This window comes from Lutjanus erythropterus, chromosome 10, assembly GCF_056507025.1.
Source record: "Lutjanus erythropterus isolate fLutEry1 chromosome 10, fLutEry1.hap2, whole genome shotgun sequence".
In the NCBI taxonomy this organism is placed as follows: Eukaryota; Metazoa; Chordata; class Actinopteri; order Lutjaniformes; family Lutjanidae; genus Lutjanus; species Lutjanus erythropterus.
In genome coordinates, this window is record NC_139326.1 from 12,442,368 (window position 1) to 12,460,425 (window position 18,058).

At 40.3% G+C, this 18,058-nt stretch overlaps 2 protein-coding genes across 2 annotated transcripts; one reads left to right on the top strand and one right to left on the bottom strand.

Moving 5' to 3' along the window:
• Nucleotides 1–459: 459 nt before the first annotated feature.
• LOC146320099 (tetratricopeptide repeat protein 16-like) lies at nucleotides 460–12,047 on the top strand. Its single transcript, XM_084729018.1, has 13 exons — nucleotides 460–547; nucleotides 1,134–1,312; nucleotides 1,520–1,610; nucleotides 1,828–1,965; nucleotides 3,019–3,119; nucleotides 3,492–3,621; nucleotides 3,969–4,183; nucleotides 4,678–4,973; nucleotides 5,822–5,966; nucleotides 6,081–6,246; nucleotides 6,463–6,596; nucleotides 7,127–7,268; nucleotides 11,979–12,047. Exons 1-13 carry the CDS (start codon nucleotides 503–505, stop codon nucleotides 12,045–12,047), a joined length of 1,851 nt encoding a protein of 616 aa, XP_084585144.1. The 5' UTR covers nucleotides 460–502.
• On the bottom strand, nucleotides 11,521–16,339 carry mymk (myomaker, myoblast fusion factor). Its single transcript, XM_084729471.1, has 6 exons — nucleotides 15,881–16,339; nucleotides 15,081–15,195; nucleotides 13,891–14,039; nucleotides 13,443–13,559; nucleotides 13,045–13,185; nucleotides 11,521–12,807 (listed from the first exon to the last, which is right to left on the bottom strand). Exons 1-6 carry the CDS (start codon nucleotides 16,013–16,015, stop codon nucleotides 12,607–12,609), a joined length of 858 nt encoding a protein of 285 aa, XP_084585597.1. The 5' UTR covers nucleotides 16,016–16,339; the 3' UTR covers nucleotides 11,521–12,606.
• Between the last annotated feature and the right edge of the window lie 1,719 nt (nucleotides 16,340–18,058).

Below are 18,058 nucleotides of genomic sequence, written 5' to 3' on the forward strand. Positions count from 1 at the left end.
AGACAGAAACACTGGGCTATCGAAAGCCATTTTTCTTAGAGAATTAGTTTGGCCGACGACATTTTCCCGTTCGTGACAAACTCAGTCACGAAAGCTGAACTAATGTCATTTCTCGTAGCTAATCCGTTAGCTGGTTATTAGCCATAACTTTATACGCTAATTGCATGAGCAGAATCACGGGAGCTATCTTTTTTCATTAATTCAAAACTTAGACCTTAGCTACAACGATATTAACAGCAGTGGGCACGAAATACTACACGGCTTGACACGATCCTGGTGGGATTGAAACGGCACCGGAAATGGCACGAGGGGAACCTCTCGTTCGAAGTAAATACTCTTTGTTTACAAAATAAAAGCTTCTGGCCCCGCGTGTGCTGTAGTTGGTTTCCATGGTGACACACAGATTTTTTTTTGTTTTTGACATTACACAGCAACTCTGAAACGCCAGCGAAGTGCCATCAGGCAAAAGTGACTAAGCTAATTTAAAACTTATATCAACTGAATGAACGACACAATGGACACTTCTGAGGAGAGAAATGACCAGTCGGTAAACAAATGAAGTATTGAATGCCAGTATATCTGGCGTCAAGCCCGTTAGCTAGCTAAAGGTAGCAAGAGTTCGTGTTTTAACGTTGTATTCATGATTTAGCTAGCTGAACTCATAGCATATTTAGCCTATTCAAATGAGTTTAGTGTGGCCTGTAGTCTGAAGCCAGCAACACAATTGAATTATTTTTCAGTATACTAATGCCAGCCAAGCTAAAACAGTATCGTTACAAAAATCCTTTGTTATAGAGACTGACAGGCATTCTCGACCATTTAACGCTGGGTAGCTAACGTGAGCATTAGCACAAGCACAAGCACAAGTTCAAAAGTATGAAAAGAAAAACTGGATACCAAAATCCGCAACATTTTCACATAAGTAAACACAGCTTACTAACTTGCAAACTAATAAACAAACTCAGAAGTGTTTGGGTTTACAAAGTTTGTTTTCTTGGAAACTAACATAATGTGATTATCAGTGAGTCTGATCCCTCCTGTTTTGTGCTTGGCAGCCCCCAACAAGACTGAAATGGTATTTAATTTAATTTTGGAATTTAATGTTAGATCTTTGTCAATTGACTGTCCACCAGCAGGCAGAAGAGCGCAGTTTATTTCCCACTCTTGTGTCAGAAGAGGAGCTGGATGAGGCCAAGAGAAAAAGCACCCTAACACAGCATTTTGTTTCCAGTAATATATTTCTGCCATCAGGACGTCCCCAGAGACCAGAGCTACAGGGGGGGCTCATCATTCAGAGGAAGGCTGCAGAACAGTGAGAATCATGAGTAAAATGAAAGACACATTTTCAGGAGTGAATGAAATGCATTCTCAGCTCTGTGTTATACTGTAAATTTTTGTTGTAGGATTTACTGAAATGGCATTCACATCTGGGTTTGACAAGAGAAGCAGAGATATAATCTATGTTACAAATATTGGAAAACCAAGGTTGGAATCATGCTTATGACATTCTTGTTTACAGTTACACTAATGGAAAAAAAGCAATGAGAGAGTCCAAGTATGAGAAGGCTGTGATCTGCTTTTCCAAAGCCATCACACTGCAGCCAGAACAGGTGCTTGACTAACAAGAACACAAAATGATCTATGTTAAACCACACTGCAATGATGGACAGTACTGACACATACCAGTATTTATTTTGATTACTGTACCCTAATAATCTATTTGTGCCTGTGTGAGATGTTTTAAAAAGCTTCAGCCACACTGTTTGTGTTTTTTATCACTTATTTTTCAGTGTGAGGACTGCTAATAACTGCTGTGGTGTGTTTTAGACTCAGCTGCATGTGAGTCAGGGAGAGGCCTACCTACAGCTGTGTGACTTCCAGTCAGCAGCAATCTGTTATAAACGGGCCTGGCTCTTGGAGCCGGGAGCCTTCAGAGACCGTTTGGCCTTCATATACTATCTCCAGGTAAGAGTCTCCACAGCCGTCCTCTGTTTTAGCTGGGTTTTAACATTACTGTTACATTTACAGTGACAGCAACAATACAGTAAGGATTGCCTGCTTGGCCGGAGCAAGCAAAATAAATCTAGTAACTCACTTTGATAATCAATCAATGGTTACAATAATTTATAATGCAAAAATGGCAGAAAAGACTCTAAAATGGAAATTTCCCCCTTTTCACTGTTTATGATCTTATTAAACTGATTATCTTTGGAATTGATACTGATGAAACAAGACATTTAAAGACATCAACTTAGACAGCGATGGACATTTTTAATTTTTGTCTGACATTTTATAGACGTGGAGCCCTAGAATAATAATGACAGTTAACTTCAGTCTCTGTTGGGGATCATGTACTGAGGCTGCGAGTCGTCTGCAGCGACCATGAGTTCGACTCCCACTTACAGCCCTTTGCTGCATGTCATCCCCCACTCTCTTTCCCCCCTTTCCTGTCATATCTTCAGCTGTCCTGTATGGTTAAAGGCATAAAAGCTCCCCAGAATACTTTAAAAAAAACATTTGTCTTTGTTGTTATTTGATAACTGCTAATAAATAAAATAATTGGTACAGGGGCAAGTAAAAAGTTCAGGGAAGTAGATTTCTGATCCACTTGCCTAACTGGGCAAATGAAAAAAAAAAAATTATATTTTACCCTGCAATAAACTTCCTATTGTAAGTGCAAATCCACTGAACTATGATGATATATATGAAAATGAATGTCTGTGATCCTAAAACAATAGACATGATGTAAAATTGTTTCATGCTTTTACCAGTAACAATAACCAATAACAGGCATGATGATTACATGATTTTAACCTCACATTCCATTCTTTAGTCCAAGTAGAATAGATTATTTCTGTATCTGTGGACAAAAAGAGTGAAATCTTGTGCAAAATTAAAAAAGAAATCCATTCCAACAGTCCAGTGGTTTCAGTATATGCACCAGGTAATGCTATTGATCAATTAGGAGCAGAGTAGTAAACAAAATAAAACATATGAGCCATTTCCTGTTGTCTGCAGGGCCAGTGTTTTTTTGACCAAGGTCTTTTCCTGGAGGCTCTGGAGGCCCTCAGCAAAGCTGCTGAGGTGAAGCCCGGGTGCAGGGCCTACGAGTTTAGAAGGTTAGGAACCTGCATACTAAGACCTAGATTAAAGCTATGTCTTTGTGCTTGGGTTTATGGACAGTAATCTTGTAAATATATCCTGTTTTTTAACAGTGTTTAGAGATTTGACGTCAGATCTATGCTATATATGTAGTTATATATTGATGAAGATCTGTTGATCTATTTATCTATCCAAACTAAATCTTAATTACAACATCATTTTGGGCTTTTTTTTTTGAGAGGGGCCAAACATTTCATAAGCACAAGCACTGAAGACTATGGATGTAATATTTACAATCTACAATTCTGTAATTTGTGTGGTTCTCATTCTGGTTTTGTTTCTAATTCTCACACATTGTTCATTAATTTATTTTGTACCTCGTATCCCAGCCTCGCCTGTATGATAGCTACAGGTTGCCACTCTGACTGTCTGAAGCTCGTAAACGACTGGATGATGTCAGATGGTCCCACCTCCGACCTTTACATCCTCAGAGCCCGACTCCACAAACTGCTCTACCAGGTTACAACTACAGAGACACCTCAGATACCTAAACAAAACATCAGCTAACTGCCATTTACATCTGTGCCTCTTGTAGTGCTTTTTATCCATCTAGATTGTTTTGGCGACAGCATGGCGTCCACTTCAGCAGGTGTAGTTGGGTAGAAATAAAATAATTCCTACATGAAACTGCATACAACATTTTTAGTTAGTGCAGGAAATAAATGTATCTTGAAATATAATCTGATGACTTGATAATAGATAATATAATAATATTTGATGTATGTAAATATTTAGCCAGAAAATTAGTTGGTATTGACTGGTTTAAAGAACAGTAATGCAGTATAAAGTTTCATATGGTATCTCAGACATCACAGTGTTATCAAGATGTGAAGTCAGCATTGGCGTTGAACCCAACATGTCCGGATGCTGGAGCCCTGCTGCTGCAACTGCAGCAAGCTAGTGAACAGGCCAGACAAAAGGCCGTGGACCTAATGTTGACTGGTCAGCTGCTCGAGGCCCTCTGCATGATCAACGTCGCTCTGCAGAATTTGCCACAGGGTGCAGGCCTCTATCTGTTCAGGTGAGTCTGATTCATATGAAACACTCAGACAAGCTGCAAATAAGAAATGGTGTGTAGAAACCTGTAGAGTATATGCTGTAAAGTAAAATAAACAAGATGTACATGCTGACAAAAATTTTGACATATTAGTGATAACTTGCATGTTTTCTGACTTTAGGAGGAGCTAGGGTGCCTGGATAAAAAAATACATCCAAATTATTTCTAGTCAAACAGCCATAATACTGTTAAAAACCAAGTTATTGGTTTTGCAACAGTATGAAAAAGAAAGGCATCAAATGGCACTGGTATTCTTTTTTGTTAATGAATTATTACAAGAATACATCAATTAACAAAATTAACATTAATTAATAACTTTTTCAGCACTTTTCTCAAGGTAGTTGCTTTTAACTTAATTTTAATTCAATCATATTGAGATAAGTTTGATTCTGTTTTATGTTGGTATATTTTATTTTATCTCAATTAATATACATTTTGTTTAATTCTCTATCAATCAGAGGGATTCTGTACAGACAACTTAAAGATTTCACAGCAGCCATTGAGGATCTGGTTCAGGCAGTGGAGCTGAGCGAGGAGCAGGAGGAGAAGGAGGCCAGAGGTCAGGTGGAGGCCAGAGGAGAGAAGGATCAGCGCGACTCTGTGCAGGAGGAGGCACAGTTTCAGCTGGTTCTCACCTACAATGATTTTGCCATTCAGTGCTTCAACAGAGGCCTTTATGCTGAGGCCACTCTGCTTCTCAACAAGGCCATTGATGAGGAGAAGGGCCAAGCGGGCCTCTACCTGAACCGAGGAGGTGAGGCTATGTACACTTTAGTGTGAGTGGGTGTGTATGTGTGTGCACATCTCTTTTTTATTGTGTAAACAAACACAATACTTTTGTGTAACTTGGTGGAGAAAAGTAGTTTAAAAGCCACAAGTAATCTAAATAATCACAGAGTCATTGCTATTGATCAGTAACTGCATCATCTGCTGCTGTGTGGCAGAAAATACTCACTAATTGTCCCTTTCTAGCTGAAGTCTGTAACTCACTGCACATGGAAAAGACATCTAGTGTGACATTTGTGAAGCTTTTCCTTGTTGAATGTAGTGAGCAAGATGTTGTTCAACTAGGCGTGTTCATATTAATTTAGTGGGCACTGAAACTGTCAGACAGGTGTAACCTGACAAACCTGATCAACATTTCGACAACTTCTTCAGCCACAATAAATGAATAGTTTAAACTGCGTCACCACTTCACTTAACAACAAAATATAACAACCATATATTCATCAAATGTATTTTAGATTTAAATTTTAATTTGCTTGCTGAACAAACCCTCAGCAATGTTGATTTTCTTGTTTCTAAACACATTAGAGCAGAAATGATTCATCAGTTCAGTTAGTTCATCAGTTAGTTGACTGACAAAAAATTAGTTTTACCTACACATATGTGATGATTTGCTGATTTTTAACTAATTATCTTTTAGTTGTATACAGTTGGTTGGACAAAACAAAATATGTAAATACACATTCGTTATTTTTTCCCAGGAGCGATAGAGATAATAGAAGGAATAACTAAATTATATGAATTAAATGCTGAATTGTGTTGGTTGAAAGGATCCATTTATTTAAATGTGCATGTATCTGGTTCTGTGTTTGTCAGACTGTTTCTTTAAGCAGGGTCAGTGGTGTTTTGCTATGGCTGACTACCAGCAGGCTGAGGAGATGATGCGGCCTGATGACCCTGCTGTCAGGCTTCGCCTCGCTGTCCTCCACAACACGCTGGGCTCTCTCTGCTTCCAGGACGGGTTAGAACCGCACAAACAGACATAAACACATTAACACAGAAAAAGAAGAAATGGGTGAAATAATGTTGTTTTGAAGCTATATTTGTAAATGTGCACGCGTTTCTGTATCTGCAGGCAATACCAGGAGGCAGCTGCCATGTTCTCTCTGGCCATCCAGTACAACCCCACAGCCAGTCCCTACTATGAGAACAGCTCAAAGGCCTTCCAAAAGATCTTAAACATGAAGCGCGCCAGACAAGACTTCATCTGCTTGCTGATCCTGGATCCCACCAATGAGGAGGTCAGGACCTCATGCCACCCTCCAGATCCACTGACACAGACATTTATTGACTTTTGTCTGTTAAAGCATTGTATAACATTTTCATTCAATGATACTTGCATATTTTTAACTTTTCCATGTCATTTTGAGTCTGTAATGCACAACCCAGATGTTGCGGTTTATTAGCGATCCTCTTAGAAAACAATGAATTTGTTATTAAACTTTCTGTTTGTGTAGGTGCCTCCTATGCTCATGAATCTGTTCCCTGGCTGCAGCGTGTCTGACGTTTTGTCCAGCCCAGCAGGACAAGCAATCAGAGTTCAGCTGATGGACACCATCCAGGCCTACAGCTCCTCCTCTGATCAACAAAGGTGAACAACACAAAAATTCACTACAAGACTCGGGTGTGCCTACTTGACAGTGACTGTGGAATTGCTTAGAGACGTGAGGGCTAATGCACTGCAGCAAGTTAAAATAATTATATATCTTTCGTACCTGGGACATTACAATCAGTTTGCTGCTGGTGCCAGCTGAGCAGCTAGATGGAAGACCCTAACTGCTGTTTTAACTTTCCACCTCACAGTGACTGATGATGTTACTCTCTCATTCACAGTGAGTGCCTGCAGTCATGCAACAGTACACCAACCAAGCGGAAATGCTTCATTTTTTTAACAACCTCCATGCACTGAATCAGCAGCTAAAATAAAACATGTAGACCGACATTAATGATCCTGATACACTGTAACTTAGACATTAATTTTTCGATTGTATTTATTGACTGAAATGACTCTGAGCCCATTGTCAGTGCGTAAAGATACAACTGCTCCTTGTTTTACCACATTAGGACTGCATTTAACCAGCAGGATACTTAAGTGAGTCGTGTGTTTTAATGTCTTCTTAGACTGAGTGAGCAGCTCCAGAAGATGACTCTGACCAACACGAACACAGCAAGCCAGTCAGAAGAGCCATCTGAAGCAGGAAAGGAGCTGAAATTGTGTGTAAACCAAGAGGAGTTGCACGTAAGTGCGAAGAGCATCCTGCAGGTACTGATGGGAAAATCATAAGTGTGACTTATGCTCCTGTTGATTTTGACACATTTCATCCAAACAAAAGTTATACATACTTGTGGCCAGTACACAATCATGAGAGAACCCTGTAAGTCTCACAATGTTGTCTGCAAGTCACAAGCGACAGTCAGCTGTGAAATGTGAAGCTGACACCGATAGCAATCTGTGTGTAAACAGTGCTCGCGAATCTCAAAACAAGGCCCTGATCATCAGCATTTTTGGCTGTTAATGGAAGCAGTAAAACACACATGCTAAAAGAAAATTAATAACAAAAGCACAAAGATGAAGAAGTGCATGCTTTGCTGAAGAATGCTGAAGTACAGCTGTTCTTCTGTGTTGACTGTGGCAGGTTAAGGACACATTTCCAATCATTTCTCCATGACCGTCCAACTGTGCGTCACACTGGACGATGCCTCACCACCCAACACCCTCCACCCACCATTCACACAGTGGAAGAGGACCAGTCTGCTTTTACATGAGAGGAGGTCTTGCTACAGTTTGAATAAGATTTGTGGTCTTCTTTTAAGTCTGTCTTAGAGGCAACAGTAGAATTGTGCTCAGTGGGAAGAAATCAGCTAAATCTTGCATCCTCAGTGTTGGAGTGTTGTGTTTTTACATGCATTTCTCTTCTGTTCTGTCTGAGACTTTAAAATGATCCCAGTGGGAAACTGATGTGTTTAAACGTTGTAGAGGAGAGCAAAATCATTCAGCACAAGAAATAGTCTTTCATGTAAACAAACTATAAAAATAAATTATACAGACAAGCAGTACATGTCACACCTGCATAACATTACACAAAAGAGAACAGTAATAAGGCAGACTGCTGAGCCTAAATCAGCATAAATTATCTAAAATGCTGTGGTATTATCCTTTAATTAGGATGCTGTTACGAACTGTAGTCCAATAGGTGGCAGCAGAGGCGCAATTTTAGGTAGAAGGCATTTTTCAGGATGCTCTATTGCTGTGTTTGACCAGTAGTATTTTGTTTTATATTGTCATGAAAAATAAATATTTTGGTACAGGCTCTGTAACTTAAGCAAAATATCTTCATCTCCATTGTGCAAATGATCTGTCATTATAGTTTAAGTATTTGGAGACCTAAACAGAGGAGTAATGTGTGAAGATGATACCAAATGAGTCTTGAGAAACCTCCAATTCTGTTCATACTGGAGTATGTATTAAAACATTATATTATATCAAGCCTGAATGTGTTATAACATTTCATGACAACATGAAGGGTGTACAAAAAAAAGAAAAAGAAGAATAGAAAAACAGTGCCGGGTAAAGGTAGATAACTGTTATGAAACTCTATGTTAGTTATCTTAATTCTCACCTAGCTAATGTTAGCTACCTGATATTTTTCCTTTAGAACAAGCTTCTGTTTCTTACTGTTTGTAGTTGGGTAGCCAGCATAAATAGCTAATAGCTCAGGTATGATTGCGACTGCAAGCATCATTTAAATTCCATGATGCAAGGATAGTTTTTGTGTTTATACCTATTATTTTTTACTGTTCACTAATGTTAGTTTATCTTATTGCTATCAGAAAGTAGGGCTTTTTAATATGAACTATGCATTTCATTTACATTAAAATACACTTACTCTGGGAAGTACCTGATGATTTATGATTTGCTTCTTCATTTAACATGATAATCAGCTAATTATCCCAATTACACAAATTGCCCAACATGCAACTTTTGGCAACCAAGTTGATTTTCATTTACTAGACCTGTAGATGACATTACAGTCATAAAGAATGCGAAGAATGCAGGTGGTCGCCATAATAACATTGCACGACCAGAAACTTTTTATTTCTCTTATGTGACAGAAAACTCAATGCATGGCCTTTCAGTAAATGTTGTGCTTATTTAAACACATTACAACTGACTAAAGTAACTTAACTACCCCCATACTTGATACCATATAGACTTTTAAAGAAGAATTTGAAAATGTAAATGACAGTTGGTAGGGCATATGGCCAGTGAACTGTTGATCTTTATAAATCAAGATCAAAAACCCACTAACACCCGCTAACATGTGGCGTTTCTCTTAAATGGAAAAGGATACTATCAGCATTCAGTCAAATGACTCTGCAATAATTATGGGTTCTGTATTTATCGTTTCCAGCTCTGATCGGCAGTGAAGCAAACATGACACCCGAGTAGACATGCTTTTTTGTCTGTTGTTAGTGGAGGCAATGAAAGCTTGTTGTCTCTTTTGTTCCTTTTTCATATTTATGTGCTGCTTGACTTGGTGTGACTTGGTGCTGCAGCCTTGGGCAGCAAAGTTTGCACCCACTTGAAGGTGTGAATTTAGTGACAGAGTGCTTGTATTTAGTTGAGCAGCTGCATGGTGTATAAACATTTTACTTCCTAGAAATTCTTAAGAATACAAGTCCCCAGTTGTTTTGTTATCGAAAAGCTTTTATTATGAAGCAGCAAAATTAGGAAATGTTGGGATTTAATCAGCACTAACTTACCGTGACTCTTCTCCAGCTGAAAGCGAATATGAAACAGTAAAATAAGGCATATAGCTGAGAGTCCAAACAGTGACACAGAAGATGCTAACCTTCACACTGCAGCTATGTTTTTTTGAAGCTACAAAAGTACTGACAGCTGAACACAGGGACTTTTTAAGAATGCCTTTCTTCCTCCTCTCCTTTACACACATGAGTAAAGTGTCAGCTTTCTAGCGCACATCAGTAAAAAACACAAAGGGAAGCAGGTCTACTGGCAATGGGAAAAGGGTCAGTGGCCTATTTTTAGGGATGCTTTAAAAAATCTGCATGTATGCAGCAATTTGGGTGTAAAAATGGTATGTGGCTTATCTGTCAGTGAATGAAATGAAATCAAATCATAATATTTAAAATGAACGTCAAATTGGATTGTGGATTTTGAGAATTGCGACACCCCCTAGTATCACAGGTAATTAGTATCAGCAGTGACGATGTGTTGAGGCTGCAGCTCCGTGGTGTTCTCTGAGAGGCAGCTGACCTCACAGCATTAACAACAGCTGTGGCAACAGCTGACACACAGCGAAAGGACCTGTGGCACACTGGCTGCTGTCTCGCCATAGAAAGTACCCACACCACACAAACATACCAAGCATACCGGAGTCTGTCGCAGTCACTTCATGCCGTGCGCTTTAGTGCTTAATTACTCTAATGAAAATGGATACAGCATATTTTCACTTTATCTTCTCCGAAAAGGCCACCACATGTGCTCTTTTCTGGTGTAGAAGTCATATTTTCTTATTTGTTCAGACGTATTTCTTTATTATATTTCAATACCAACTGAAATTCCACTCCGCAGTGGAATGTGGGTGCAGACAACCACGGAGGAGACGACCACGCTCACACTCGTGTCAATCTCCACTTATTGTGTTGACACTGTTGATGTCTGCTGAGCTGTGTGGCCGTCCAATATGACCTGTGGCGGACAGGGCCGGGTTCAGACCCTGTTTGTGTGATTCTATGTTTCTGTTCCAGCGGGGACCACATGCTATCCTTACGATCAGTTCATCCAGAAAACTATTTAAACTGAGGACATTTTGCTGGTCCTCACAACTGCTCTTTAATAGTGCTTGAATTTCAAGCGGTCAAGGTTAGGATTCAATTGGTATCAGGTTTCCATAAGTGTAATGCTAAGGTCAGGAATAACAGACAGTAGAAAGTCTTCACAACCACAGTGTTACAGTCCTAAATGTGTGTGGGCTTCAGCCCCTCAGCAGAATGGTGCAGGATAGACAGTGGTCGTAAAGGAGCTGAAAAGTGTTTCACACTTGTGCAATAAAAGGCTCAAGTTACCGTCCTGTCAGGGCCGGGAGGCGCAGCCAGCCAGGTCGTGCCGGTGGGCCAGCCAGCCAGGTTTCTGAGGCCAGACAAAAACACCTTTCTCTGGGCACAGGAGCTGGTGGCTTGGCCCCAACTCAAAACATTCCCTGGTGGAGGGGAGGTTCATTCACCTTTTGGCTGGAGACTGTTTTGTCTAAGATACGCAGAACACGTTTGTAGTCTTTGGGTAGTGTTCGGCGCAGGTGACGTGCATGGGCGCACAACTCCATGTCCTCCCGAAGTGAAAGTGGAAGGGGATATGTGGATTTGGAATTGGATTAATGTTGTTAGACTGGAGTGGGCCTTGAAGTATGTGCCAGTCAGGGTTTTTGTCAATGGTCGGCTTCTGCAAAGTACATATCACCGCATTATCATAATGGCTTGGATGATGGAGGCGGTTAAAATTCCATTCTGTCCCTAAAGACCAGTTAAAAACAGGGCCACAACATTTCATTTTATTTTCAAAACATTACAAAATTATCAAAAACAATCCCACACTATACTGAATATACAATCTTCTGTACCGCAATAAATAACAATATATTAGTGAAAGTTTTCAGCAGAAACATTACACAGTCTGAACAGTGCACAGGAGAGACGGAGGTCATAGCCAAAGCTGCTCGGTCAGTGAACCAGAGTTAACAGACAGAGGAGTCCACCTGCTGATCCAGAAACACATCAAGATGCTTCCGTCGGGTTACAGACTGACGTCTGGGTCGCTGTTTCCCCCCGCTTCCACGTCTGATGCTCCACATGACACATTTGGCACCTCGAGGACGTATAAAAACGGTAAAATTTGCTTTACAGTCTTGTAATTCTTATAAACGAATTCAGCCGTGTGGTTCCTTTCCCTGAGAGAGACGGGAAGGAGAAAGAGGAGGGGGTACGGACAGACAGAGGCGAGCAGACGAAGGGTCTCCCCTGAGGAACATTTCTAAAGACAATTTATATATTTTGGAGAGATAAAACATCTGCCTGTTTGTTCTTCTCATAAATTTTCCAGTCAGTTTTACTGGCTTGTCTCAGCCACCGTCTCCCTGTTCGTGCTGTGTGTGTTCTTTCGTAGCGTGCTGCCTGTCCTCGGCTTTGGACAAGTGCGTCAGACAGCTGTGTTCTTATTGGGTCTTTGAGGGCACCGGAGGCCTGATTTGCCTTTTGCTCTTACCCTTAAATTTTAGAACCACATCAGGGTGCTTTTGTTTCTTTACCTTCTGGCTACAGTGGCTGGTGGATTCCTAAAGTCACTGCTGACCTTAAATATTCTACCAGCCAAAAATGATGTTTTGGAGTAGAAAGGAACGTCCACATGATGGTTGGTTTCCTGCTGAAGTAGATTAACTTACCAGCCACATACAAGTCTATCAGTATTTGGCTGACAGTTATTTGGTGATTTTCCCGTTTCCCGCTCGTAGCCGTCGACTATCTCTGCCTGTTCTTCATGATGAAGTCCTCCTACGTTCGACCTGACAGTTATGTTTTTGGGTTCACTTCCAGCCATTCATTTCTTTGAGCTTGCTGATGCTTGTCCCTTTGATAGGTGTGGATGGCGGGGGGTTGTAAAGAGGCAGGGTGGGGGTGCTACAGCCTCGTGTCCACATCTTCTCAGTGGGGACTGTCCACACGGTCCGAGACGACGTCTTCTTCGGCTTGTCTGTCTTCTCTTTAGTAGTACCAGGGGACATGGACTGGAGAGGTGACAATGAGGAAGCGTGATTAAAGCAACATAAATGACAACATTGACTAACAATGAATGATGCTGCTTTATTAAAGCGTCAGTTTAACCCCCAAATAATTTTATCTATCACTTTCTATCTGGTCCATGCAACCTGCCGCTCTAAGTCTGTCTTGCCCTCATATGACCTGTCCAGCTGCCTTCAGCTTCAGCTCTCCTTTCTTACGTAAAATGAATAAATGTAACATACGCAGCAGCAGAGAGTGAAGCAGCTGAGCTTAGCAGCATTTTGTCCCGTCCCTGCGAAGCGGTTTTTCTTTGGCAGCAGCAGGACGAAGGACACAGCCAGAGACAGATGGTAGAAGCTGTGGACATAGGCGTAGTCCCACTCCTGCAGTGAAGAGAATACAGCACATTCCTATTTAGGGTGATTTGAGTCATTAATATGAATTTATTTCAACATATGAAGATATGTAAATCTGCTGCCTTTTCAATATTAGTATTTTAAAATATTTTGTTGAAAGATAAAGCTGCACATGAGCAACTTCACACTAAAATTTAGAATATTATGTGATTGGTTAATGGATTACTTATACTGTATAATATCCGTAAAGAAGGTGGAATTTGTTTTATTTTGCTGATTGTCACCTCAAAGTAGAAACGCAGCATCAGAGCGAGAGCACCGAAGCAGCAGCCAGGGCCAACCTGCTGCGTGTACACTGTCTTCTCTGGATACACAGCCCTCAACTGCCTCATCTTTTGCAGCTGAAATTACAATGACATCCACACATTAGATTTCAAGAGAGATTGATTGATTTAATGGCAAGAGGAAAAAGAAGAGGAAGGAGAAGAAAGTAGAGGAGAGGGTGGATGGAAAGATGGAAAGAGTAGAAGAAAAAATTAGAAAAATAAGATGCAAGTAAAAGAGAATGCAAGAGAGAATGGATAAAAGTAAAAGTGTCCAAGGTGAAGATGATGAAGGAGAAGATGGATGAGGACAGGGAGGAATTTGAATCAGATGACATACAGATTTCCATATACTTTCTTTACCACGTGACCATAAACATAAATTACCTGCCATTCTAAGGCCACTCACCCATTTAACAGTGATGATGAAGACAGCTGATCCAATGGGCCCGGAGTAGATCCCATAGCCCCAGCGATCCTGGTAGATCCTCACAGCAGTCGTCAACACTCCAAACATGGTTATACTGGAGCGCTGGGGTTCATCAAAATCACCCAGAGCTGGGACAAGGACACACATACTGTATGTGAGACAGGAGTTTCTGAACTTTTCCTCAGGTTTATTGAAAAATAAATGTGTTTCGACCATTTAGCCTGTTTGTGACAAAATATAACTGCTGTGTTACATTCATTTTTCATACCAGACCAACAGGCAAAGTTACATTAGTCCTTAAGTATCAAGGCTCAAAGCCCTTAGAAAGTCCATGTCAATGGTGTCAAAATGACACCAAGGCCTTTTGCTGATGTTTACATTCTGCTGTCTTCCATGAGGAATAAACGTCTATATTTTGTATGTTAAATATTTTTTGACAGTTTGATGCATGAGGACAGAAGAAATTACACAACTGGGGATAGCCAAACCTACCAGCCAATAATGGACTTACAAATCAGTCCAAGTCAGTGTGCCACATCAGAACAGCTCTGAAATATATAGATCAAGGCACAATGGATGGTTTGCATCATGTCCATTTTAATTAAAATCTTCTCTGTTCTTGCATGGTGACATTTTTAAGGTGAGCTTAGATCTGAGAGCAGACCAATCAGTGAAGTCAGCTGTCAAAGCATTTGGCCCTCAACAGCACGTGATTTAAAGCCCTTGTTGCCAAACCTCAGGGGCTTACATGGGTATACGGGTGTGTGTGATCATATGAGAGAGTAACAGCAATCATGTCTGAGCACATGTGAGCTGAACTCAGAAACACAGCAGATGTTATCAACAACTGTTGCAGCCAGAGCTGGTTATTTTTAGCCTTGTGCTTGGGAAGTGTAGTTGTTGAATACCAACTAATAATTGTTATTGTCTAATCATATGAAGTAATGAAGTGGTTTTGAGCAAGTGCTTGCTAGATTGAATTTACACACACACAAAAAAAATCCCAGTTGCAAGTTCCAGTTTTTCAGAAAGACCAAGGACAGAATCTTTTTCAAGGTCATGATTATGAACATCCAATATGTAGAGACAATAAATGTGCTGTTATCTGCTGCAGCTACTATGACACATTCTATTGCTGTATTTGTGGCAAACTGTAAATAAAGACTCACCTATAAGTGTGACCCACATGGAGAGTGCCGTGCCGTAAACACTAAAATACTCCAGAATGTCGTATTTCATAAAACACAGGATGGAGAGACCTGGCCCATCACATGCATGGTATATCTACAAAAAAAGACATACCAGTTCAAATCAAACAGACAGTCGCAGTATCTAGGAGGTTATTAACAACCTTTTTCAACAGCTCAATAAGTTGCGCCTATAAAAAGTGTGCATTCACTTTTTTTTGTGATAAATTTAAATATGCACTTCAAATAACTTTTTTTGAATCGGGTCTTTCAATGTTGGATCCAGTGTCAAGTTGGTAAAATACCGGAACTTGTTTTGAGTCTGAGTTTGTATCAGCAAAGAGTGATGAATAAAACATACATGCTGTCATTCAGAGGGATAACAAATACATCATCTATATAGCAAAACAGTGGAAGTTTTGTCCTTGTGTGTCAATAAATGTGTTAAAGTAGATATGAGGTTATTTATAATTTTTCTTACTTTAAATAACTTAAAGCCAAGCCTAAATATGTTCAACAAAGGATTAGGGTAATTTTTTTAATTGATAAATAAGTAACTGAATCCCAATTTTACTTCTGACTGTATAAATTCTGTATAACTTTTGTTATGCTCATATTGGTCAAATCAAATTAAAGTTAAACAGAAAATAGAAAACATTAACAAACTTTTATATGAGCAATTTTGAAAAAAATAAGTCACCAAGATTTGACTCTAAACACCACAGTCAAGCAGCACAGTTTCACTCTGTCCTATCAAAACAAAATCATTAGCACATTCTCACCGCTGTGAAGAACATGGTGAAGAAGTAGACCATGGCCTCCATGTGGAAGCCCCTCTTGGCGGCCACACTGGCTGTAGGCAGGAACACCAGGCTGCTGACTGTAGGAAGCAGCATCTTGGCAATAAATGCACCCATGGTGGAGGAACAGCAAACGCAACTCAAACAGAAACTTAAAGGGTTTGTAGACAAGATATAGATGAATCCTCTGGGCTTCAGAAGTTCTTCAGTCTTTGAAATGAACTTATGAATAAGAGATGAAGATATAAGCTGTGTAAATTAAGTGATGTGAATTAGGAAGGTGGATGTCCTCAGGTCCCTTAGTCCTTATCGTGTGTCACTGGTGAGTCTCGTAGTGAGAGGATGAGCTAGAGAATGCATATACAGCACACATACACTCCCACACGGCATGAACACACCCAGCTGTCCAGTTTGGCCCTTTAAAGTTTAAATGTCCCCCCGGCTGGCAGGTCCACAGAGGCCTTTATGTGCACTGTCATGGCTGGGCAGCTGCTTGCATACCAGTACAACAAGGGAGGGTCTGCAGGCAGGGCAAGGGCTAGCATGCCATACTGTAGCATATCTGTGGACTGTTTGAAGCCAGTGCTGAACATTATCAGCAAAATTATTCTCTATGATTGTTTTACCAGTTTATGGTAATAGACAGTTTGTCACAAGTAGTGTCCTTTATGGATATGGAATATGGATGCCATGATTCAGCATGGTGCCCATTAAGTCCAGTGAATGGTGCTCACCCAGCGCCTAGGAAGCGTTCTCACTCACTGGCTGTCTTCGTCATTGTGTGACCCGCTGCATGTCTGCCAAATACACACTCTCATCTCTTAGACTTTACATTAGGAAGATGTCAGCCATGCTATAACATAGGATTTCTTAATTAAAAGTCAGAAAAATGTCATTGAAAGTACTGGATGATTTTGGTGAACTGTCTGTTTGGTCTGTGGGAGAGTGAATGTCAAAGATGCTCATACGCACCTGCCGTCTGACCTGTGATCTCTCTATGGAGGATAGCATAGTTATGTAGTTTAAGTTATTCTTTGCATGGCAACATGAGGTAAAGCTTCAATTTCAGTCAGAAATGTTTTGAAGCCAGTCCCCACTGCTTTATATCAACTGAATGAGAGAGGGAAAATTTGCAGTTGGTGAGTCCAACTTTCTGCAGACAGTGTGTTTGCTCACTGATGTTTGGAGACAGCTTGAAGGTTTTATCTGTCACTTCTTTTGGGGAGCAGATTATCCTTCTTTTGTGATTTGATTTGTGATTCAAACTAAAATTATCACATAAATTCATGTTTCTCAACTGGACTAAAGAAACACTAAAGATTTTGTTGCACATTAGATTTTAATCAGTAGTAGTTTGAGTACCACTTCAAGTCAGCAGATGGAATCTTGTAGAGGACATTAAAACAGCTGTCATGGACTTCTGTTTGTTGTGGCTGTCTGACATGGCGTTGAGCCCACCCCGCCGAGTTACTTCCATTAAAGTAAAGACATTCAGCCAGCACTGGGCAGGGTGGTAAAAACTGCCCCAATCTGCTGCTCTGACTGTGAGAGACTTCCCTGCCATTATCTCACGGTGATGATTCTGCTGCTGCTCTCTCGGCATTAAGAAAACAGGTTCTTGATCGTATTGGGTACTGCCCTTATAAGGGTTTCTTCATATCATAAATGCAGGTCTGGCCCCAAATACTGCCTCATTCAAATGTCTTAGGACTTACATCAGCATTACACTCAAAAGGGATATCAGTGTAGTCCACATCATCAAAAAGACCAGCGAAAGCAACAGCTCAGCTCCATTTTTATACTCTAGTAATTCTCACGTCATCTATTCAGTCTGGTACAACAGCTGAGACTGTCAGAAAATAAAAACAATAAATCAAAAACAAGCTGTAAAAAGGATAAGGAAAATTCTCTAAAATCCCACTCACCCTGCTGTGCACACCATAAACAAGATTCCATTCACCTCTATTTATTGCGGTGTAGACAGAAAAATCAGACACAAATCTCAAAACCTGGTCAAATAAAACCAAAACTATCTTCATGGCAGGAGAACATCAAGTCTCAAAGCACAACCGTTGAAAACCTACTCAACCCTGACGTAAGTAAATTGATAATTAACAAACAAATAACACCTGACATTAAAGGGGACCTGTGGACAGTCCA

Bases quoted from the DNA above. Each gene is read 5' to 3' on its own strand.
- LOC146320099 (XM_084729018.1), top strand. From the start codon at position 503: ATGAACGACACAATGGACACTTCTGAGGAGAGAAATGACCAGTCG. The intron at 6,597-7,126 runs GTGAACAACACA...ATGTCTTCTTAG, and splicing joins TCCTCCTCTGATCAACAAAG to ACTGAGTGAGCAGCTCCAGA. The intron at 7,269-11,978 runs GTACTGATGGGA...CCTTTCCCTGAG, and splicing joins GTGCGAAGAGCATCCTGCAG to AGAGACGGGAAGGAGAAAGA.
- mymk (XM_084729471.1), bottom strand. From the start codon at position 16,015: ATGGGTGCATTTATTGCCAAGATGCTGCTTCCTACAGTCAGCAGCCTG. The intron at 15,196-15,880 runs GTGAGAATGTGC...CTTTTTTTGTAG, and splicing joins TCACCATGTTCTTCACAGCG to ATATACCATGCATGTGATGG. The intron at 13,186-13,442 runs GTGACAATCAGC...TCTTCACTGCAG, and splicing joins TGCTGCGTTTCTACTTTGAG to GAGTGGGACTACGCCTATGT.